At 35.4% G+C, this 20637-nt stretch overlaps 1 protein-coding gene across 1 annotated transcript in view; it reads left to right on the top strand.

Moving 5' to 3' along the window:
- Positions 1 to 16172, top strand: part of LOC142334815 (uncharacterized) — a 29808-nt gene extending 13636 nt beyond the window's left edge. Inside the window, exons 5-7 of the mRNA XM_075383140.1 lie at positions 8286 to 8449; positions 10946 to 11099; positions 16168 to 16172. Coding sequence (XP_075239255.1) covers positions 8286 to 8449; positions 10946 to 11099; positions 16168 to 16172 — 323 coding nt within the window. The remainder of the gene's footprint in view (positions 1 to 8285; positions 8450 to 10945; positions 11100 to 16167) is intronic.
- Positions 16173 to 20637: the final 4465 nt, after the last annotated feature.

Genomic DNA, 20637 nt, shown 5'->3' with positions numbered 1-20637 from the left:
GTTAGTACTATACCAGAAGATATCTGCGTACGTGTTTATCGAAGCTCAACAACCAGTGAAAAAATTGAAATTGTCAAACATCTTCCCAAAACAGTGGTCAAGCAGCTCTCACTCCGGAGGGGACAAATCAATTTTTGAAAGAAGAATATAAAAATATTGACAAGTTGATTGAGAAGTATACAAGTTTGGTTGATGTGATACAAAACAGGCTATCTGTAGACACAAATATACTAAAACAAGTACCGTCTGTTCGAAATTTTTGCAACAACTCATCCATTAATGAGAGCATTAAACATTTAAGGAGATAAAATCAATGCATACGCAGGTGATAAAAAATATAAAGTTCTGGACGTGTGCGCCTGATGAAAACCATGCCTATTTATGATAGTTTGTTATTTGATGGGCTGCATTTCCATTGCAAACAATGTGTTATTTTTGAAAAAAACTGTGCTTTTGCAGTTGCTACCCACTTTTTAATAGTTCTGAATAACAGCCAATTTAACCCAGCTCAATACCTGAAGTACTCCAATCACTGGGGACAGAGTAACAATTATATGAGAGGTCAATAGTATTCTAGATAAATGTTTGGCTAATTATTCTTTGTTTCAGTTGTCTAGTTTCATTTGTACTGTTTCAAAATGAAGCTTCAGTTCCATATTATTTTGCCTATTATTTTGTGTGTAATCACATCAGAAAAGAGCTGGCAATGCCAGTGAATCCTAGGAGATTATCATTGTGTATGTCTTATGATGCCTATGCAAAAAAGAAGATCATTTTTCCGTGCTTGCAAAAGAACTCTTCTTTACTCCTAGTTTGTCATCAGTTTTTCTGACTTTGTCGATTGAGGTAAAAATGAAATCAGGGCCACCTCTCAATTACATCCAATTTGCCGATTGAGTTTGACAGAATTACTGACCTCAAAAACAAACACAAAATTTTTACAGCAGAGTTCCTCATACAAGATCGGATTTATTTGTATTTTGTAAGGCTTCTAAACGCAGATCTATCAGCATTAGATGTACTCAAGCCAGTCACCTTTAGTGCTAAAATTAATGAGCGTGCAAACAAACCGTTTTTCAGAAAAGCAATTAGCAGGTATATTGCTTTGCCTCTTGCCTTGAGGTGGAACATCCCCGAAGAGCAGGCTCTCAAAACTACAATTAACGACATTTCTTGATTGAGTTCAAAACAGACCAAACGGTTTCGGAAATGATTTCGAATCCCAGATCTTAAAGATTTACACTTAGTTGGACTTAGTTTTTAGGGCGTTTTTTACTGTTCTAAGAGATGTTAATTGTAGAATTCAATTTTTTCAGTTGTCTCAGAAATTTTAATAGCACCTTCCGCATTTTTTATTTTCTCATCTTAAATTACTTTATCGCTCTTATTTTGCCAAGATTTTTTTACATTTTGAAAAATTAATAGAATTTTAAAACTTTCTGTTCATGTTTTATTTTCAACACTACAATGACTCCAAAATATATTCTGTATTTCATAGTTTATACGCAACGGAACTAACACTTCCAATTTTTGTATATAATTAGCAAAAATTTTGTCATAAAGTGTTGTGGACCTGAAACGAATGCCAATTAAATCACACAAAACCGGTACTTCCAAATCCACTTGACACAATAAAGCACTCACAAATCTCTAAAAAATGTCTCTACATCAATAGTAGTTAACAAAGCAGATATAAAGTTTATAAACGGTACCATTTTTAAAAACTATTTTGGCCTCGCTATTTTGTTCGTTGACCATTAAAAATGATAATTCCAACTAAAACTCACGAATTACCTCGTAACTTTTTCCGGTGATGTTCCCGCTAAAACTCTCAATTTTTTTCTCAGTAATCCCATTAAACAGGCCATGCTCTCACCATAACTTATTACCAATTAATAATTCCTGTGTGAATTCTTGGAAATTTGGTAAAGTTGGTATATTTACCAGGAATTAATTTATCGGTGACCCCACAAAATACCTTCAAGCTTGTATTTAAACATACTGTAACAAAGTATTTTGTTTTTTTTTCTTTTTTCTTGAAAAAACTGTATAAGCTGTTCAGCATGTTGATGCCTTTAAAAATTTGATATTTTGAAATGAAATGATTTGTAGTCCTTTCTGCTGATTTTCGAGTTTTCCACCGATCCCGGTACTTTGATTCATATATGACAACTATTAAAACCAGATTGTTGCTTAGTAAATCTTTATTTTTTTACATAGGCGCTGAAAAGATATGCCAACAAAAGAATATCTGTTGAACGGCACACGAGGCACCGTTCAACAGATGTTCTTTTGTTGGCTTATCGTTTCAACGCTGCCACCGGCTATACCTGTTGCATTGAACAAGTCTTATTTTCACTTTAATATTTTTCAAGTGATCTGTTTAGCTGAAAAATAATAACCAGGTGGTTAGATATACTGGTATCAAAATACTATAAAGTTTAAAATCATTGAAGTATGAAATTAAAAACATCAATTTTGGTATAGAAATTATGTATCAATTTTTTCGGAATGTTTTCATACTAAAAGTAAACTTAACTTTTAAAAGCTTAACCCACGTTACCTTTTCAAAGGAATTTTTTCATGCTGTGAGACCAAAAAATTATTCAATTTGTTCTTATACATTTTTCCAATTCTTGCTAGCTGAAGCCATTGTGGTAAGCTATTACATTTTTGTACTCATTGACGTTAAATCGAAGTCAATCCAGTTGTTTTTAACAAGTTGTTTTTAACATTTTATCTAAATTCGAATTGTTTTGTTCGAGCGTTTTGATAAAGATAACCATGAAAGTTTCAAAATCTTCTGGTTTGACTATGTCATAATGAAAATTGATTTAAAATTTTTTGGCTATTATGAGCTCGGATGGGAGTATTTTGGTCTGTATTAGTAAATCTATCGCTCTTTCATAAATTTTGCGTAGAAGACCCACATATATACCCCAATCTGTCAAAAAATTCGTTTCTAGCTTTTTTTTAAATTTAATTTTAAAAAAGATTGCTGAAAAAGAAAAGTATGAAAGCACGAGTGATTTTTAAAGAAGAATGCGCAAGTTCAGGGGAATTAGATGTGTTATTGATAAGTTGATCGTACAGCATGAGCCGTTTTGTTTTAACGTTTCATTCAGCTGCTCATCGAAATGCAGGTTCGAGGCAATTTGAAGACCAAGGTATCTGCAGCTTTTTTGTAGTGAAGTTTTCTTTTTTATCAGAAGACCATCCCAAATCGGAATTTTCGCGTGAGTTTGCATGAATTCGGTTTTATTGGTTTTCAAGCTAAGCTTGTTCACACTCTACATATTCTTCTGTTTTCTTTTCTGTTATTCTTTTGAATTTCTTGACTTATCCATGTAAACTACTTTTATTTCCAGAACAATCAATACTGCGAAGTGTCATCTGCGAAGTGAATTACTTTTTCCGTTGTGTTTATGTTAGAAGAAAAAACCTTTTACAAATAGTAGAGATATGACAGGTCCTAAAACAGTTCCCTAAGGCACACCGTCATTTGAATTCTCACAATTAGAAAACAGGCCATTAGGTTTTAATTTTTGCATGCGGTTAGCAAGAATTGAAGACAGCATTTCTTTTGCTTCCTGAGAAAAAACATACATTTCGATTATTTGAGGAAAATGTAATGCTGGAGAAAATGCTGGAAAATTTCAATATCCTTAAAAAAGCAACAGTTATCTTTTTTTGACCAGAATTAGACAAAATTGTTTCAGCTAGTTGTAGAACTGGATCGGCTGCTGATTGTTTTCTGAAAATGAATTGGTATTTTCGAATAATTTTAAGTTAATTAATGAAATCCCTCATCTGAGTCAGAAGGAGGCGCTCAACAATTTTTTGGAGTTACACAAATTGAACGGTAAATTGTACTAACAAATTCATCATTTTTTGAAAATTGGTCTTGCGTAGACTTATTTCATTTTAATTGCAAAAATTTTTCTCCTTCATGCACTCATTTCAAGCGAACTGTAGATGTACGCTTTCTAAACGTACAACTGACGTTTTTCCTCGCTAAAGATATCAGTGTTAATGTTATTTGCCGCATGTGTCATAGGGGACATTTTTGTAACATATCCCACTTCTCCAGTACCATAATTTTGTCCGTCCCCATGAGTTTTCAGTAGCAGTATTTTAAACAAAACTAAATCAATTTATAGAGTATTGTATGTCCCAAACTTTTTTCCCCATAAAGTTTCCTTCCTTTCCCTTAGAAGGATTTATCATTTTTGATTCACTTTGTTTGTGCTTGAATATTCAGTTCATTGCGTGAAATCAGCAACTGCTCTAAGTTTGTATATCATACGGCCGTTTGTTGTTTTTTCCACCTTTTGTGGGTGATTGAACTTTGCGAAATATTATTTAACTCATTATTCGGTTCTAAATTGGACGAACGAACTTATATAACTGCGGGTCAATTTATTTTAACTATGGGGATATAAACGCAGAAGAACAAATAAAACTAAACAACAAATCAAAGTAAAAATTAAAAAAAAACTGGAGTTTTATCTTTGTTTAATCAACAGCACTAAAGATAAATGATTTATGTTCTTATGAGTTTCTTTAATTATTTTCTAAGTCGTTTTCTGACAAACCAGCTCGTTTCTATTTTGGTTCCGGAAGAGAATCAAAGTAAACGCGACTCTAAAGCTTCAAGAAAACCAAATCATTTCTCTCTAGAGTTCAATTTTCTGGTAAATTATCTGTCCAAAAATTTTCTGACCCCAAAATGTTTGTACGCATTTAAAAAATCTCCAATCAGAGGTTTTTTAGCATTGTTTATGGTTTAAAATATATTTGAGCAGCTCGTAGTCAAATTTTCAACAGTTCTCCCGCCAGAATAAACACCTCTCGAATCACTTACCCAACTCATATCACTCAAAATTTGACAAAGGAAGCAAAATACTGCAGTTTCAAAACAAGCAAAAGGCATTTTCCTTGAGGTGTCTATTGACAAAACAGACACTGAGACACTAAACTCATCGTGTTTTTCTTCTGTGCCTCTAAAATTAAAATATCTATAATTTTTTAGATTATGAAATCTCTTTTCAACTTCTTTTTGAGCAATTATTTTTGCAAAATGCTAGCGTGCTTCATGAACAAAATTTTTATGAAACTTTTAACGTTTTACATGCAGTCTAAGGAATTGCAAGTTATACTTATTAATTATTCAAATACAATTTATTTGGTTTTAGTCCCACAACTCCTATTCATGGCGAACCATTTAGCTTGTTTTTGAAAATTAATACTTTGCGTTGGTTTTCTGTGCTGCATAAATTAGACCAATTAAAAAAGTTTAAAAAAATTGAATCCCACGCTCAAAGTTTCAATGGGTACGAATTTTGATAAAAATCTAAGTAAGTGACAATGTTGTGTGTAAGAGAATCAGTGTCACTGTAGAGAGGTGCAATCGAAATGCTTTTACATAAACTGCAGTTTTTGATAATGGTACCGATACACGAAAATTCTATTTAAACCAAGAATTGAAGAACCCACGGTAGTGGGTTGTGTCCAATAGACAGATGTGATGAATTGTGACTACAAGATTCATGATTAACCTGTCTTATGTTGAGATACTTTTTTCATTATCTCGGGTTTTTTTAAAATATATCCAAAAACTCTTCATAAAATTGCAAAACAAACGGACTTTTCTGCAAAATAGGGTTTCAGAACTATGAGCTTGACAATGCAAAGTAACGTATGTAAACGATTTAGAAATATTTGAATAAAAAAAACCACTTCCGATTCAGATAATTTTGCTTTGTTACAAAACCTCCTACCACTACTTTGATTTTCTAAATCACGTGTGCATCAAATTGATCAAGTGATCATACCTTCAAATCAGCAAAAACAATGATAAACGGGCACAACCATTTATTTTTTTATAATGTTTTCATTAAATTATTCATAGCATCAGTATTCAATTAAAAATTTTTCAAATGAACTAAGAAACATATAGAAAATCTATCTGTATTTGATTGTGGATTTGTGAACCAAGCAAATTTTCAATAAGTTGTGAATCTACGGAGGCGAGTCAGGACAATGTTTGTCACATACTTCAACAACAGGGCGCCTCGTAGTCCTTAAATTTTTTTTGAGGAGAAATATTGCATTGATTTTCTGGCATTTTGCGTTATCCGTTGAATGAACAGCTGGATCTGAGACACTAATTGCATGAACGTGCAAATGTCTTTTTTTGTCAGTAAAAGTTTTTTCTCAGAGAAAATCAGCTGCCAGTTGTTATTGTTTCCTCTTTGGGATTCGAAAGACACGGTATCCAGTCTGCGGTTCCCATGGTACAAATAGTCGAAGTTGGTGACAATGGTGAGTTAACATTCGTTGATTACTCTCTCAGTTGTCTTCTAGTTGAGGTAAAAAAAGACTTGTACTCTGTCAAATTTTTCACTAAAACAGTCTGGGTCTCATGAACGATTTTGACAATCTTGAACAACATTTTTCACAGAACGAAACTGATCACAAAACAATTTAAGGTAGTCAAATGAATTCAAGTCTTATCATGGACCATACAACTTTTGTGACAAAAATTGAACTTTGTTGGTTTCTCGAGCTGGATTTCTGAGCTGAACGCTTTGTGTATTTTTTAAAGAAAATAGTCAGTTTCTCTCAGTCAATGCAGTGTGAGTTCCGCGTTAAACAATTGAAAAAGAATAATTGCCGTCTCAAGGCATAGAAAACAGAAAGCAGTCAATATAGTCAATATAGTGTGTGGTGCAAATAGAAAACTCTTCAACAAAATTTCTTGGCTGTGTTGGAAATCTTTAAAGTCTAGAATAACCATTCACTGACTCAACATTCTAAAGTTTTGTATTTCTTTCAAATAATTTAAACTTGAAATTGGTTCCAATTTGTTTTTGAATTCAACTTGAGCTGAAATCATAGAGCAATTGGTTCAGATTGAGTTCCTAAACTATAAATCTTCGAAGAAGTTCTTATTACCCAATGACTGGTCTATTTCTGTAGCAGTTTGTTTATTTTTACTTTCTGTGTAGTAACGATAAGGAAAACCATTGCTAATCAGTGCTAATGAAGGGTAATTGTTTTGTTTCTAATTTTATTAACCTTTTGCACGTTATTTCCAGAAAGGAAAGCGCTTTGCGGGAACAAACTTTGAAATCCTGCGTTTTGAATGGTTGAATTTAAGTTATTTAAAAAGCTGTTTCTGTAAAGGTTACGGGGTGTTGAAGAACACTGTCACTAGAAGAATTACGGGGTTGGACAAAATAGTTGTACTGAATAAGTCAATGATATTGTTTTTGGAAAAGTCACATGTTGAGACAAATTGTTACTGGAAAAGTCTTGTGGTGGAACCAAACAAGATGTTACTAGAACTGTCACCGGGAGGGGGACAAAATTGGACTAATTTTTCTAATAAATAACATATCTACTCATATATCGACGAATAAAATGGACGCATCAAAAACGGCTTCCCAAAAAGATAGAGCGGTGATGCATTTAGAATGAATTTTTTCTAGTCTTATTGTACGGTAGCAGGTAAAATTCTCAATTTAAGCTTTATTAAGGTGAGTTGAAAAAACGTTGATATAGCTTATAAATCATCAATGCATATTGTCATTTTTACAGTTTCTAGAAAAAATTATTGTTATTCCAAACTCTGGGTCGAAAGAATTTGGTGACATGGAGGCGCGATTAATTAAGTTGAATCATAGAATATTTTGCTAATCTAGAAAAAATTTCAATATGCTCCCCTATTCATGGATATTAAAGTTTTCTTTTGTTTTTTAGGGCAGTATTTTTTTGAAAATGAAGCATTTTAGCCAATTTGGAGTCAAGTAACTCACTTTCATTGAATAGATGTGGCAACATGATCCAGTAAGTTCGGGAAAATTTTGTTAATTCTATTTTTACAAATGGTATTCAAATTCTGCTTGATTTCTTTTGCATGTTGCCTCTCTTCTTTACTCTTTGATAATTCTCTCAATAGAAGGAAATTTTTTTCATTTGCAATCGATTAACATGGTTCTCAGTTTTTGTGACTTTATTTTTTCGAGTTTTCAAGTGGCCTCAAACTGTTAAGAAAAAGAAAAAGGGTCTTTCCCATAATACCCCCGGGACGAAATTATAGCCCCCACTATGGTTTGCTATGGCGTTATATGACCACTATGCTGGGTGGACCATATGGGAAAGACACAGAAAAAACTAACTCGCATACTGATTCCTCGCCTTTTCGCACAACACCCAAACCCCCCCCCCCCCACCCCCCTTCATCCCCCCATAACAGTTCTAAATTTCAAACTTTCGTTCAGGTCTTGATACCCCTACTCAACCTTTGACCCACTTGGTAACCAAAGATGGCAACACAATATGCTTTCTATGGATCGACAATCTTACGAAGAATTACTACAATAAGGTCAACTTTCAAATGGTTCAAAACGGTGTGAACAAGGACAAACTGACAGTCGATGTTTCTGTAAGTTACATTTTAAAGTAATTTTATGGTGCAATTTTATTGGCTGTAGCAGAGAACAAAATATTCTCTTAACAAATTGACCAGGGTCGAGATTTTTACTACAAATTATGTAAGAAATGCGCTGACTGACACTGAAGGAAAAATGTTTTTCGGCAAATAAATCTTACATAATCACTCGCTTAATGAGCTACATTTTCAACGGATTTCTTTATAGTTTTAGCAATTGTCAACACATTAAGCTGATAATTATGTCAGATTTTCCCGCTTTAAATTTTTTTCAGCGCCTGTCAGCGCCCGTCGAGCATGGTCTTTTCATGGGCTGAGCAAAAGGCTTGTCATACTTCAATTTTTCAAATTCGGAACTTTTCATTTTTTTTGGCGTTTGTACATACAGAATCAGCATCGGAGCAGCACAGAAGACTAAATAGAATTGCACCAGAGCAATCCAACTTGAAAAACAGTTGCAAAAGACCAATTGTCAACTCTTAAGAAAAAGCAGTAATCGAAGCTGAAGTATGTTGCCACATTATTTGATTGAATGAAACCAGGTAGCTTAAGAGTAATTGTCTTCCTTCCTTTAGCTAAAATGAAAGTGTGACGCTTTTCAATTGTTCTGTTTTGCAAAATTATGAAATATCATTTTAAAAAAACAACGCATATTTTTGATTAGTTAGTGGTTCTCCAGAATTGTAAAAGATGAAGTAGCATACTTTATTATTGCGTTACAAGCAATAGTAATGAAGAAAAGTGCTGCAAATGCAGAATTTTGAATTTCTGGAAGTGCTTCAAGAGATGAATTTTAAGATGTTGAAAAAGATTTTGTAAGAATTGAGAAAAAAATTCAGTACATTCAGAGCCCAAAACAATCAATTCAACACATTCAGCATGTTCCTTAAATAATTTCAGCGCAATTAATTCATTTCTTACAAAATTTTCCGCTTTCATCAACTCACATCTTTATCCGGGCAATTTAAATTCATAAAATAATAAACCGAGGTTGATCAGTTTTGCCATATCCGGGTTCAAGAAACCGGACTTTTTTTTAAAAAAATCTACAAGAACCATTTTCAAATTTTATATCTATCAGAAAACGGATTGTTCAACTATTCACTTTTTACGAATCCATTTTTAAACATATAAATAGGTTGCTTTTTATACTGCTAGTAAAAATATTTTCTGAAACTTGTACTTGTCTATATTTTGCACATGTTCAGGTAACCTTATTATTTCGCTATTTAATTTTCCATTGAGTTTTTTTGTTTTTCTTGCTTGCTTTATTTTCGCAAGGTTTCGATTTTTTTTTTGGATATTTGACAGCTTTCTGTATAATTCTTTATTGAGTAAAAAAAACTTGAAAACAGAAATTTTCTTAATGGAAAGTTCAGCAGGTAAAATTATATTTTATAATAGCAGATCCCTTGTGTTAACCATTTTTTTCTCATATGGCAAACCGTTCTAATTCAATTTATTTGTCAATTTATTCTCTGAATTGAGAAAGCTGGCAAAGACTGGAGAGAAGTTTCACTGAAATAGAAATGTGACAATTTTATTGGTTTTGCGCAAAATTGTTTCTTGTTGTTTGTAGTTACATCTCGTATTAACCAAGGTTGAGCAATATATGATAACTATGATAAGACCATAATCGGTCGAGAGCACTGGGGTGGGGGTTAAAGCTTGACTAACCAAAAGCGTCTTCCAGCAAATGTACAATTTGCGGCCTAAATCAATTGATTGGGGCAGCAATAGTACGGCCTCGAAAATCTGACCAAGACCATCCAGACTCTGTACGGTCTTATCACGTCCACATCTAGACTATTCATGGTCTGACCAGGGAAAATCTGATCAGAGATTCTGCGATCCGGAAAGTCTGATCAGGGCCCCATCTTGTGTCTGCACAGGCTGATCAGAGCATTCTAGGGTCTGCAGTGTGATCACAACTGTAGACTCTGGATATCCTGGAGGTATTGTTTGAGTATTTTAGTCAGAGCCCTTTGCAGAGCTTTTACGGTGTGATCAGAACTCCATCTTGAGTCTGGCTATTCTGCTCAGAACCAAGAGGTTCAGCCGCAGAATAGACAGTCCTCCAACCAAAAGAAGTAATAATTACCCGGGAAAGAAAACTTGTTTGGAAAACAGAACCCCTTTTTAGTTAATGAGAATTAAAAATTGCGCTGAAGACCAATGTCTGTTTTGTGTTACATGTGTTCTGGTAGCGAACATGTTTGTTTGTAAGAGATTAATCTTGTTAGATAAGGAGTTCAGAAAACATATAAACAGTGTTATTTCGATGATCAAACTTTTTGCCTAGCACCCCCAATGCGCAACCAAGGTTGACCCAAGTGGGGCCTGATCATAGATGATCTGCTGTACTTATTGGGTCGGCTCTCGCCACTTGGGAAGTTAACCAAAGTCTTATCAAAAACAGGCAATAGTTTGGGCACACTTGCTAAAGAATTTTTTTTTCACGGTGCAAGGACACGGATTCATGCTGTTTAGAGAAGCAAGGGCGTTTTGTGTATGACCTCCTCAGATGCTGACACTTCTCAGAGCGTAGAGATAGAGTTCTCAATTGAAAACAGTATTACAGTCGAGGGACACAATTACACTCAAGTCTCGCCTCCACTCGGAGCCGCCCTCTTCAACTTCTCAGGTAACATCATTACTCCCTCAGTCAAATTCTATTGGTCATCTTGCAACATTTTGTTGGTTTTGCGTATTTTAGCAAATTTGCCAAAAACAGCGGCAATGCAAAAATTACCGAACAAACTGCCGTTCCTTCGTCGCTAATTCCGGCAGCTAATTCTAGCGACAATAGCACTGCGAAAATCGGCGACATATTCCCCAAAATTTGATTTATTCGATTTATAAAATGTTGGGTTTTAGTTATTAATTAATCCGACTTAGTATTTTCGTAAAAATTCCTTAGTTAAAACAAAACTCTTTTCTGAAAAAAATTCATAAAGAGTGGTAGCCGCCGATATTAAACGTGCGGAAAAGAGTGACAAGATCAAAGGATTAGAATCAATAGATTTATCACTAGTATTCGCACACTCTAAAATGCGAAAACTAATGACCCACATACCAAAATTTGAAGGTATCACACTTCTTCGCGCTCGCTTACTTTCCTGACCTTAATATATGTGCGTAAAATCCATGCGTAAAACAACAATTTGCCGAGTATATATTCTCGAACAAATGTGCTTTTTGCAATGTAATGAAATCTTGCAAGGTTCTTTACGTCATCTTGTAATATTTAAAAATAATAATTTGCAAATTTTTTGAACAAATATAAGTTCAGCATATGTTTAGCATATGATGAGAAGGGTTTTATCATCAGCGTTTTTTCATCATGCTACCCGGGTTGTGGTCGTGGATGTATGAACCTATATGCATCATCGGTAGAGCTGGTGCAAATTTTGGATCTATTCTGTTTAAAAACACCGAAGCCCGAATCAATAAATCCCAAATTACTAATTATTACAACCCCTAGCACTCATGAAAAGGTAGCTTGTAATAATGGTATACTAAGTTGTAATTTTCCCACAGATTCTATATCCTAGGAAATAGAAAGAAAACAAGATGACTTTTTCTCGCGTGAATTTTACTCGCTTAATTAAAATTAATACTTTTGGCTATAAACTTTAATATTTACTAAGGTGTAGCCTTTATTTGACTTGACGATAACTCTCTTAACCTTTTTGCTTGAAGCACTTGAGAATAGACTTTTTTAGGCCTAGATGTTTTGCCTCAGTGTCTACTCTAAGTTGAAAATATTGTTCAAGAAGATATTTTTTAATTGCAACTTCTCGCAACATACTATTTATGTTTTTATTACTTACAATTGATTCATAAGAGAATAACCTCACAAATTTGTCAATTTTTCGTCCTTTGAAAAAATTGTAAAGAATTTGCATTGTCTATTTGCAAAGCAAAACGTATGAGAACTTATGGGATCTGATAACGTTGTATTGGCTTGGATCTTAAAAGATATTTACTATAACTAAGAATCTTGCTGATCCTTCAAGTTTAGCTCCCCGCTGCCCAGAGGGGTCCCAACTCCTGGGTTCCCTAACAAAAACTTCACCTCTCTCTTCCAGGATTTGCCCGCTGTAAAATGTACAAGGCCTTATGAATCCTAGAATTTTCAACCTCTCAGAATGCTTCATCCAGTTTTTGTTCAACTTACCTAAAACCGCCAATTTGCAGAATTTATATTAATTGTTTGAGAAATGCGATCAGCTAAACTGTTTTTCTTTTTGAATCTAGGGTCGAGGTCTTGTAAAAACAAAATCATAAGATTGCCCGTGAAAAGCTGTGAAAAAAAAGTTTTTGACCACAAAGGACCATCACAACTCTTAGCAATGAATACGGCGATAGATAGAGGATGATATACAGGGGGATACTTGCAAAATGATTTTCGCCCCACTGGGATTCGAATCTGCGTCCTACAGAGTATTGAGCAAGTCTTTTACCAATGGACCAAATGTGCTAATAATCGCGGAAGCTATATGTGTAAATAATCTATTGTTAAGTTAGCTTGTATATATTCTCCTGCTAAGTTGTTAGCTCTTATAAATGTCCTGAGTTGAGTGCCGGCAATCTTTTTGAACTTATTTCCTATTTTGTAACCCACATACAGCATCTTGAGTTAAATATACCTTCCACAGAACAAACAATCACAAACACATGCAAACTGACGCGACCTCTTTGTTATCGCTTTATCACTGGTACATAGTGCATTGTCTAAAATCAGAGTCCAATGTTTCGCATTGAATGATTTGTCTAGTCTGATTTATCCGATCAATAAATGTTGGGTATAAATTTTTGTGGAATTTTTACGAGAATGTCGAGACATAATTGAGCTCCGCTTTGATTTTCCGACCTCGTGATTATAATCTTCAAGACAAATCTATCAAGCGTCTGAGCCGAAAATTTTTACTTAACCTTTTCAGCTAATTCAATTTTCATTCCAGTTAACAAATTAAAGAATATCAGTTTTTCGACAATTATTCTCTTATTCTCCTTGTTGCCCCAAAGATCAATTCTTGGTTCAAATTATTGGATTTCACAGTAAGTTAAGAAAACGAGGTGGTGTAATAACTATTCCTAGCCAAAAACTTCATTTTTTTCTGTAATGCAATTTATCCCTTCTCTTATAAAGTCCACCATTTTAGATAATACTAAGGGATGGGCTTACACTGCCAAAAATCGGGTATAATAGATATCAACTGGTGTCCATGCTCCCGTTGGACAATATCAAACCGAGATTTAGATTTTTTGACCCACTTTGCTAGCGCAACACCGGAACTGTCTCATAACAAACCAGTGGATAATTCGAGCAAAATGACGCTGAGAATGATATGGTGGAACTTGTTCTTATCTCGGATGATGAGAGTAATTCCAACGCTTCCCAGAACAGTCCATCTGATCAAATTGTCCAGTTGGTGATAGTTTCCGATAGTGACTCACACGGAGCCAGAAACTCGGATATTAGGTCCCCAAGAGAAACCGAACGAATTGTACTTAATCCACTTTCCCAGCCACAGAAAACGAAGAAGAAGAAGAAAAGAAAAGAACTCAACAACCAAGTCTCTTTAAACCTTTCGGAGATAATTTGTTTAATAAGTACTTTAAGAGAAGCTAACGTTTCACCTGTTCGTTTCAATTTAAAGTTTACAGGTCAACTTTTGAAATTGGGATCCTAAGCTACCTGCTGGCAACTTAAGCGAGTTTTAGATTGCATATCGATAGTATTGGTGAAAAATAACTTGTTTTTTGGATCCTAAAATGCCTGCTGGTTATCTAAGCGAGTTTTAACTTTTAAATATCAAGATTTTTAAGCTACCTGCTGGATGCCCAAGTGTGTTTTAACTTGAACATAGAGGAAGTGTTAATGACAATTTTCGGGAGCAAATCCAAATTCAAGTGGAGAGCACAGGCGGTGCAAAACGCTGAGCAAGGGTGAAAAGCCACAGCGGAGATTGAGGGCGGAGAGCCAAAGTGGAGAGCAGGGGTGGAGAGCAAGGATGGAGAGCAAAAAAGAAATTTGCTAAGTTTTTGCAACTTTTTTTGCAACAGAAAATATTTGTAAAAAATTTTTTCACCAAACTTTTTCGAAAAAATTTTCAAAAATTTTTTCAAATTTTTTTCCCGCGAACTTTCCTAAAAACTTTTTCAAAATGTTCCAAATTTTTTTTTAAAAAAAAATTTCTTTTGGCGTTCCGGGCGTGCAGCACTTCAACAAAAGTTCATAGCACTTCGACAATGGGTGCTTACTTATTTTAGATTTCTGTTCGCGGGTTTTTTTAATGGTAAAAAGCGTAGTTAGTCAGTATAAATACACAAACCACTGAGTTTGTTCTACATCAGTTGAAGAACAGTCTATAATGCAATCTATTGATTTGTTCGCAGCTCCTTTTTCTGCTTTCTACTATCTCTTTTTACTTTCCGGTGATGGTAATGTGAACTGATTGTCACATGAAACAATTGCGTTATCCGATTTGACTGCTTGGTCCAACATAAGGCCATCGCAAGAAGGGTTTATACAGAATCCGCTGTCTGACAAATCGGGCAATTAGTCAAAATCAAGAAGGTTTTCTTTCATTTCGTCCTCGCTATGATCTTGCTAATGAAAACCCGGGTCGGGAATACAACTGAAAGTTGTGGTGTGGATGTTGCTCGTTTTTAGAATGCTTGTTTGCTGTCGCACATATACTATAGAATGAAGGTATTAAAGTGAAGAGGACTTCAAGAAATGATCAATGAGCTGGTTCAATGAAAACCTATCAACACATACTATCGAGTGAAGGTACTAAGAAGAAAAATACTTTAATAATAGATCTATCAGCTGGTTCAATGAAAACCTATCAACACTTATACCACAGAGTGAAAGTACTGAAGCGGAAAAATGGCTTCAATAACATATCAATCAGCTGGTTCAATAAAAGATTTTCCTTACTATTACTATAGAGTGAAGTTATGGAAGGAGAAATAAGCTATAGTAACTAATCAATCAGCTGCTTCTACGAAAATCTATCAACACTTATACTATACAGTGAAGGTATTACAGAAAAAGATATTTTAATAATTGATCAATCAGGTGCTTCAATGAAAACCTGTCAACGCTTATACTATAGAGTGAAGGTACTACGGAGAAAGATATTTTAATAATTGATCAATCAGCTGCTTCAATGAGAGCCGACCAACACTTACACTATAGAGTGAAGGTGCTAGGAAGAAAAATACTTTAATAAATGATCAATTAGCTGCTTCAATGCAAGCCTGTCAAAATTTATACTATGGACTGAAGGCATTGAAGGAGAAAAATAACACAAAAATTGACCAATCAGCTGCTTCAATGAAAGTATTTTTTTACAAAACAGTGAAGGTACAGAGGAGAAAAAGGCTACAAAATTTGATCAACTATCTGGTTCTACTAAAATTTATTAACACATACAAGACAGTGAAACACCTAAAGAAAGTAACTTATGAGATTTTGTTTCATATATCTCAATGAAAGCCTATCAAACAAATTTTCAGTTAGCACGTAATCACAAACACAGTCAGAGTCTAGTTTCTTCACCAATTTTCATTCTCCATAGGTTTATCGGTTTTCTTATTGGAGACCGGCTCATGGATTCTCTCAGGTTTTTTCGAGGCGCTTGTAGATGGTCCCTGCGCTACAATTTTCCGTTTTTGTGTTGACATGTTTTCTACAGGGTGAATTGACGAGAGCGAAAAGGATGGTACATCAAAAAGACTGCGAAATAGTAGTTTCGACCACCTTGTTGTCAATGAAGCGGCATATATCAAGCTCTCCCTCACTCTCTTGTTCAGTGAGGTTTTCAAAAATAATAAAGTCCTCCTCGATCTCAACTTCGCTGTGCTCACGCTGGTTAAAACCTGGATCTGGAGGTAACCGAGGTTCCAGTAGCTGTGTGTGCTGAGTTGAAATTGGACTCTGCTCCATGGTAAATTCAGCGAAATGTACATTAGTCTCCTCATCGCTCAAATCCAGTCAGGATCATGAATCATTTTTTCAAGAACTTTTCCTCTTGCAACGCGTGATGGCCGTATGGTAGTGTACTGATTCTACCATCCAAAATATAACGTTTATCATCATAGCCAGACAATGATTTCTTGTTGCAAAGATCAGTCATCAACTGGTGTTTGCTAGAGGCAAATCTGGTTTTGACAAGTCGAACTGTTTCTCCACCGGTGACAATACGTTTGTACAGTTTTTGATTTATGTTCTTGCGAGCATCCTTCGTGACTCCTTTAGCTGACTGCTTAGCAGATCCTAAAAGAAATTCCTTTTGTGTTTAAGCTTTTCAATGTATTTTCACTTTTCACCTTTTCTCGTTCTACAAGTTTTAGTTACATGCTTTAAAAAAATCCCTTCCTGTTTTTTCCTTGAAAAATTTTTAAGTATACTCACTATCCGCAAGCTGGATGTAGTATAGCTTTGGTTTGAGGCCCACAAACTCTGAGATCATTTTACCACCCATCGCATCTTTGAACTTAAATGTAATTCGTGCATTATCACTTTCATGGAGCTCATGGTTGCTCGGGAAGTTCGAGAAGTCAAAGAGGTCTTTAAGAGCTGTTCTTCGTCCCAGTTCAGCGTAGAAGTCATTAGATCTGATCTCGTAAACGAATGAGACCGTGTCTGAATACATTAACTTGCAGAAAAAATTTTTTTCATGGTGTTATAGTGAAAATCAGACATGAACTTCTTGGAGAGATCTAGAATACATGCATCGACAATTGTGGGTTTATCCCATAGGCTTTCAGTTTGATTTGAGTTGATTGTTGCGAGATCTTCGCCAAGTATTTTGAACGATTTGAGCTGCGCAAGCGCAAGTCCACTTGAGGGCTTCATGTTCAGTGCGAGCTAATTTCATCTTAATTCGAGTTCAATTACCCTCAACTGTTTTTGCGAAGGCACTGTTTACCTTGATTTTCTAGAAGTTTTCCTCGAATTTGTTTTCCTGCCTCATGCGTTTCTGCGTGTTGAGTTTCACATAGGTTGCCAACCATTTTGACCAAAATTGCATATCAAATAGGAGTTCTTCTTGATAATCGCCTAACCAGCACGGTTCAACTTGTTGAGAAAAGCATCGGTTTTTAAATAGAGATTGCAAAACTCTCCAATTGTTCCTCATTTGAACGGTTGAAAAACTCCTAGAGCGTGCTTGTATTCATCCTCAGTTATACTAATCTGATACTGTTGAAGGCTGTTAACCCAATTTTCTCTCGATGGTAGTTCAGTTTCCCTGAGTTTCGGAAAGCTGTCAATGTAATTGTAAGGGAACAAACCTTTTTGCTTGAGCATGTTTAGAGACAATTCTGGCCAGCCTTTGAAGTAGTTTTCGAGATGGGCGAACTCGTCTGATTGTAAGTTTTTAGCCAAGGTGTCTAGTGACGATGACATGCATTGAGAGGAGTCCAGTAGCCTTATGTGCTCATATAATGGTTTGTCGGCTCCATTTTTAGCGGACGCATTTTGGTTAAAACTCCAATGTTAACGGATATGAATTTTTGGTCAGTACTTGGTATGATTGCAATTGTGATGCACATGTTGCTCCCTTGTAGAACAAGAATTACGTGATGAAGATCGTAATTGGAAAGATTGTGAGAAAATAGCGGGGTGTAGTTTAGGAATTTTTGATTGATCTTACAACTGTTGTGTGCTTATCTTAGCAATTGGCTCGTACAGTGACAGTTATCCAAAACAGGTTTTCTATTGTGTTTTCCAGTGTTTCTTCACATATCCACATATCCAGCAATTTTTTGCATCTTCCTTCGAATATCTTCTTTCGCCTCGCTGTTGAAATATCAGTTCCGTTGTTTTGCATTATATATTTATTCTTCGCTTTTTGCTCGAGAGATTTTAAAAACTTTGACATAATGCCAGGACCACTCTCAAAAGAAAAGTGCTCAACATCATCTTGTCCAACAAAGAACATTGTGTAGCTGCATGACTTGTGAACTTCAATGGTTCTTGTTTCTGCCTTTTGCGGGTCAATTCAACAGCCGGAGATGGAGATGGATTCTATGAAGGATTCGAGATCGAAAAAGCTATCTATCGGAGCAAACCACTGAGATTGATTTATTAATTAAATGAATGAAGTGTCTTGCTGAATTTTAACGATTGCTGGATTGTTTTGTTGACATAAGCCGATATGTTTATTGTAACGTTCTTGAGAGGAAGAAACGTGAAAGCAATTTCGGCAAAGATAGTTTTCACTCCTTAGTATTCACTCGCAAACTCTATGTATAAGACTGTACAAGTTTCGGATCAAAACTTAGTGATGCATTTGACCATCTTTAAGTAGCAAAAGATTCAAATTGAAGTCACAGTTGGTCTTTTTGGATACACTGAATGGCTTTAGCCCACTCTCAATGTAGCTAAAAATTTTTGTTATCCCAGGTTTTTTTAATTTTGGTTTTTCTCCTGGTTTTCTCTTTTATCTTTTTTTAAGTTTTTTCTTTTTAAGAGTTTAAAATTTAAATTTGTCGCCGGAAAACGTTGACACAGACATCATCAAGTTCCAAAAACCTCACCATCTGATGGAAGCCCATTGGCACGTTGAACTGGTCATTTGCATGTTTTTTATTCGGATTTTCTGGTCAGTATGTAGTGGGGCTGGTTATTCTGGGCGATGAAAAACCAACAGAAACATCTCGAGGTCCGTACTTCAAACGGTACGCTGCTGTATAGCTGTAGAGGAAACAGTTTTCATCCTCTTTGTTTCGTATATTGAGCAGAAATCACGTGCCAGGAAGTTGCCCTGGAAGCGCCAGATATGAAAATGCTTTTATATGTTTGGCTTTTGCTATTCGTACTTCTATGTTCTCAATCTGATCCATAGTCCAACCGCTACAATGTGAAGCAAAAATGTTCAACGACAGAATCATCCGCTCAATAATTAAAATTGTCACCTGAAAATGTTGACACAGACATCATCAAGTTCAACAAAACTTACCATCTGATGGAAGCCCATTGGCACGTTGAACTGGTCATTTGCATGTTTTTTATTCGGATTTGCTGGTCAGTATGTAGCGGGGCTGGTTATTCTGCGCGATCAAAAACCAACAGGAACATCTCGAGGTCCGTACTTCAAATGGTACGCTGCTGTATAGCTGTAGAGGAAACAGTTTTCATCCTCTCTGTTTCGTATATTGAGCAGAGCTCACGTGCCGGAAAGTTGTCTTGGAAGCGCCAAATATGAAAATGCGTTTATATGTTTGGCTTTTGCTAATCATACTTCTATGTTCTCAATCTGATCCATAGTCCAACTGCTACAATGTGAAGCAAAATTGTTCAACGACAGAAGCATCCGCTCAACCATGCTATGGAAGCTTTTGTCTGCTAGACCCCCAATGTCGATTTTCCCCAAAGATGTTCCATTTTTGACTGTACATACACTGAGATGCCATCTGGTTGACTTGAAAAAAGGTCTTCGTCATCTTTGGAGGCTTTTTCAGCTGTATTTTTGAGCTGAAATGGCATTTTTGTGAATGTTGCTGAACATTCAATTGAACAATTTTAAATTTCCTGTCATTTTATGTGCACGACATAGAGCAGATCCAGATATTTTGCCCCGACCGCGATTTCGTAAGTTTTGAGAGTGCCCCCAAAAGCTTGTTCTGTTGGGAAAATTCCAGAAAGCTGTTTTCGGGTCAATATTCCAAGCCGGTAGACTATGAACACCATTCATATGCTCTAAATAATCAACGTTTCGAGAAAATCTTTTATTACAAAACAGGCAGAAGTTGAGATTGGGCGCATAATGTTGTACTGTCACATGTCCAGTTAGCTTGAAGAGACTTTTTGTAGAAAAACCACACTCACTGCTTTCGAACTAATTGTTTTGTGGATAGATCTTGTGGATGCTTTTCAGTGACACCTGAGGTTCTTCTTATCAACCGGCATTCTCTAGGGAAAAACAGAAAGTTAACTGACTTCAAGAATTAAGGCAGAAAGCAATGATTAATTTTCAAGACCTCGAGACCAGCTTTTCACCATTTTCTTCAATCAATAAGATGTGAGAAAGCTGTGTGCTTACTCATGTCTAGTTAATTTGATGTCATGATACTGTAAGCTTAATCATGTACTTACCTAACATTCCTTTGTCTAGACAAACTTTAAAGTTGTTTACAAAAAAGAAAACATTTCGCGTCTT

This window comes from Convolutriloba macropyga, chromosome 2 (assembly GCF_964194025.1).
Source record: "Convolutriloba macropyga chromosome 2, txConMacr16.3, whole genome shotgun sequence".
NCBI lineage: Eukaryota > Metazoa > Xenacoelomorpha > Acoela > Convolutidae > Convolutriloba > Convolutriloba macropyga.
This window is presented reverse-complemented; position numbering and strand designations above follow the sequence as displayed.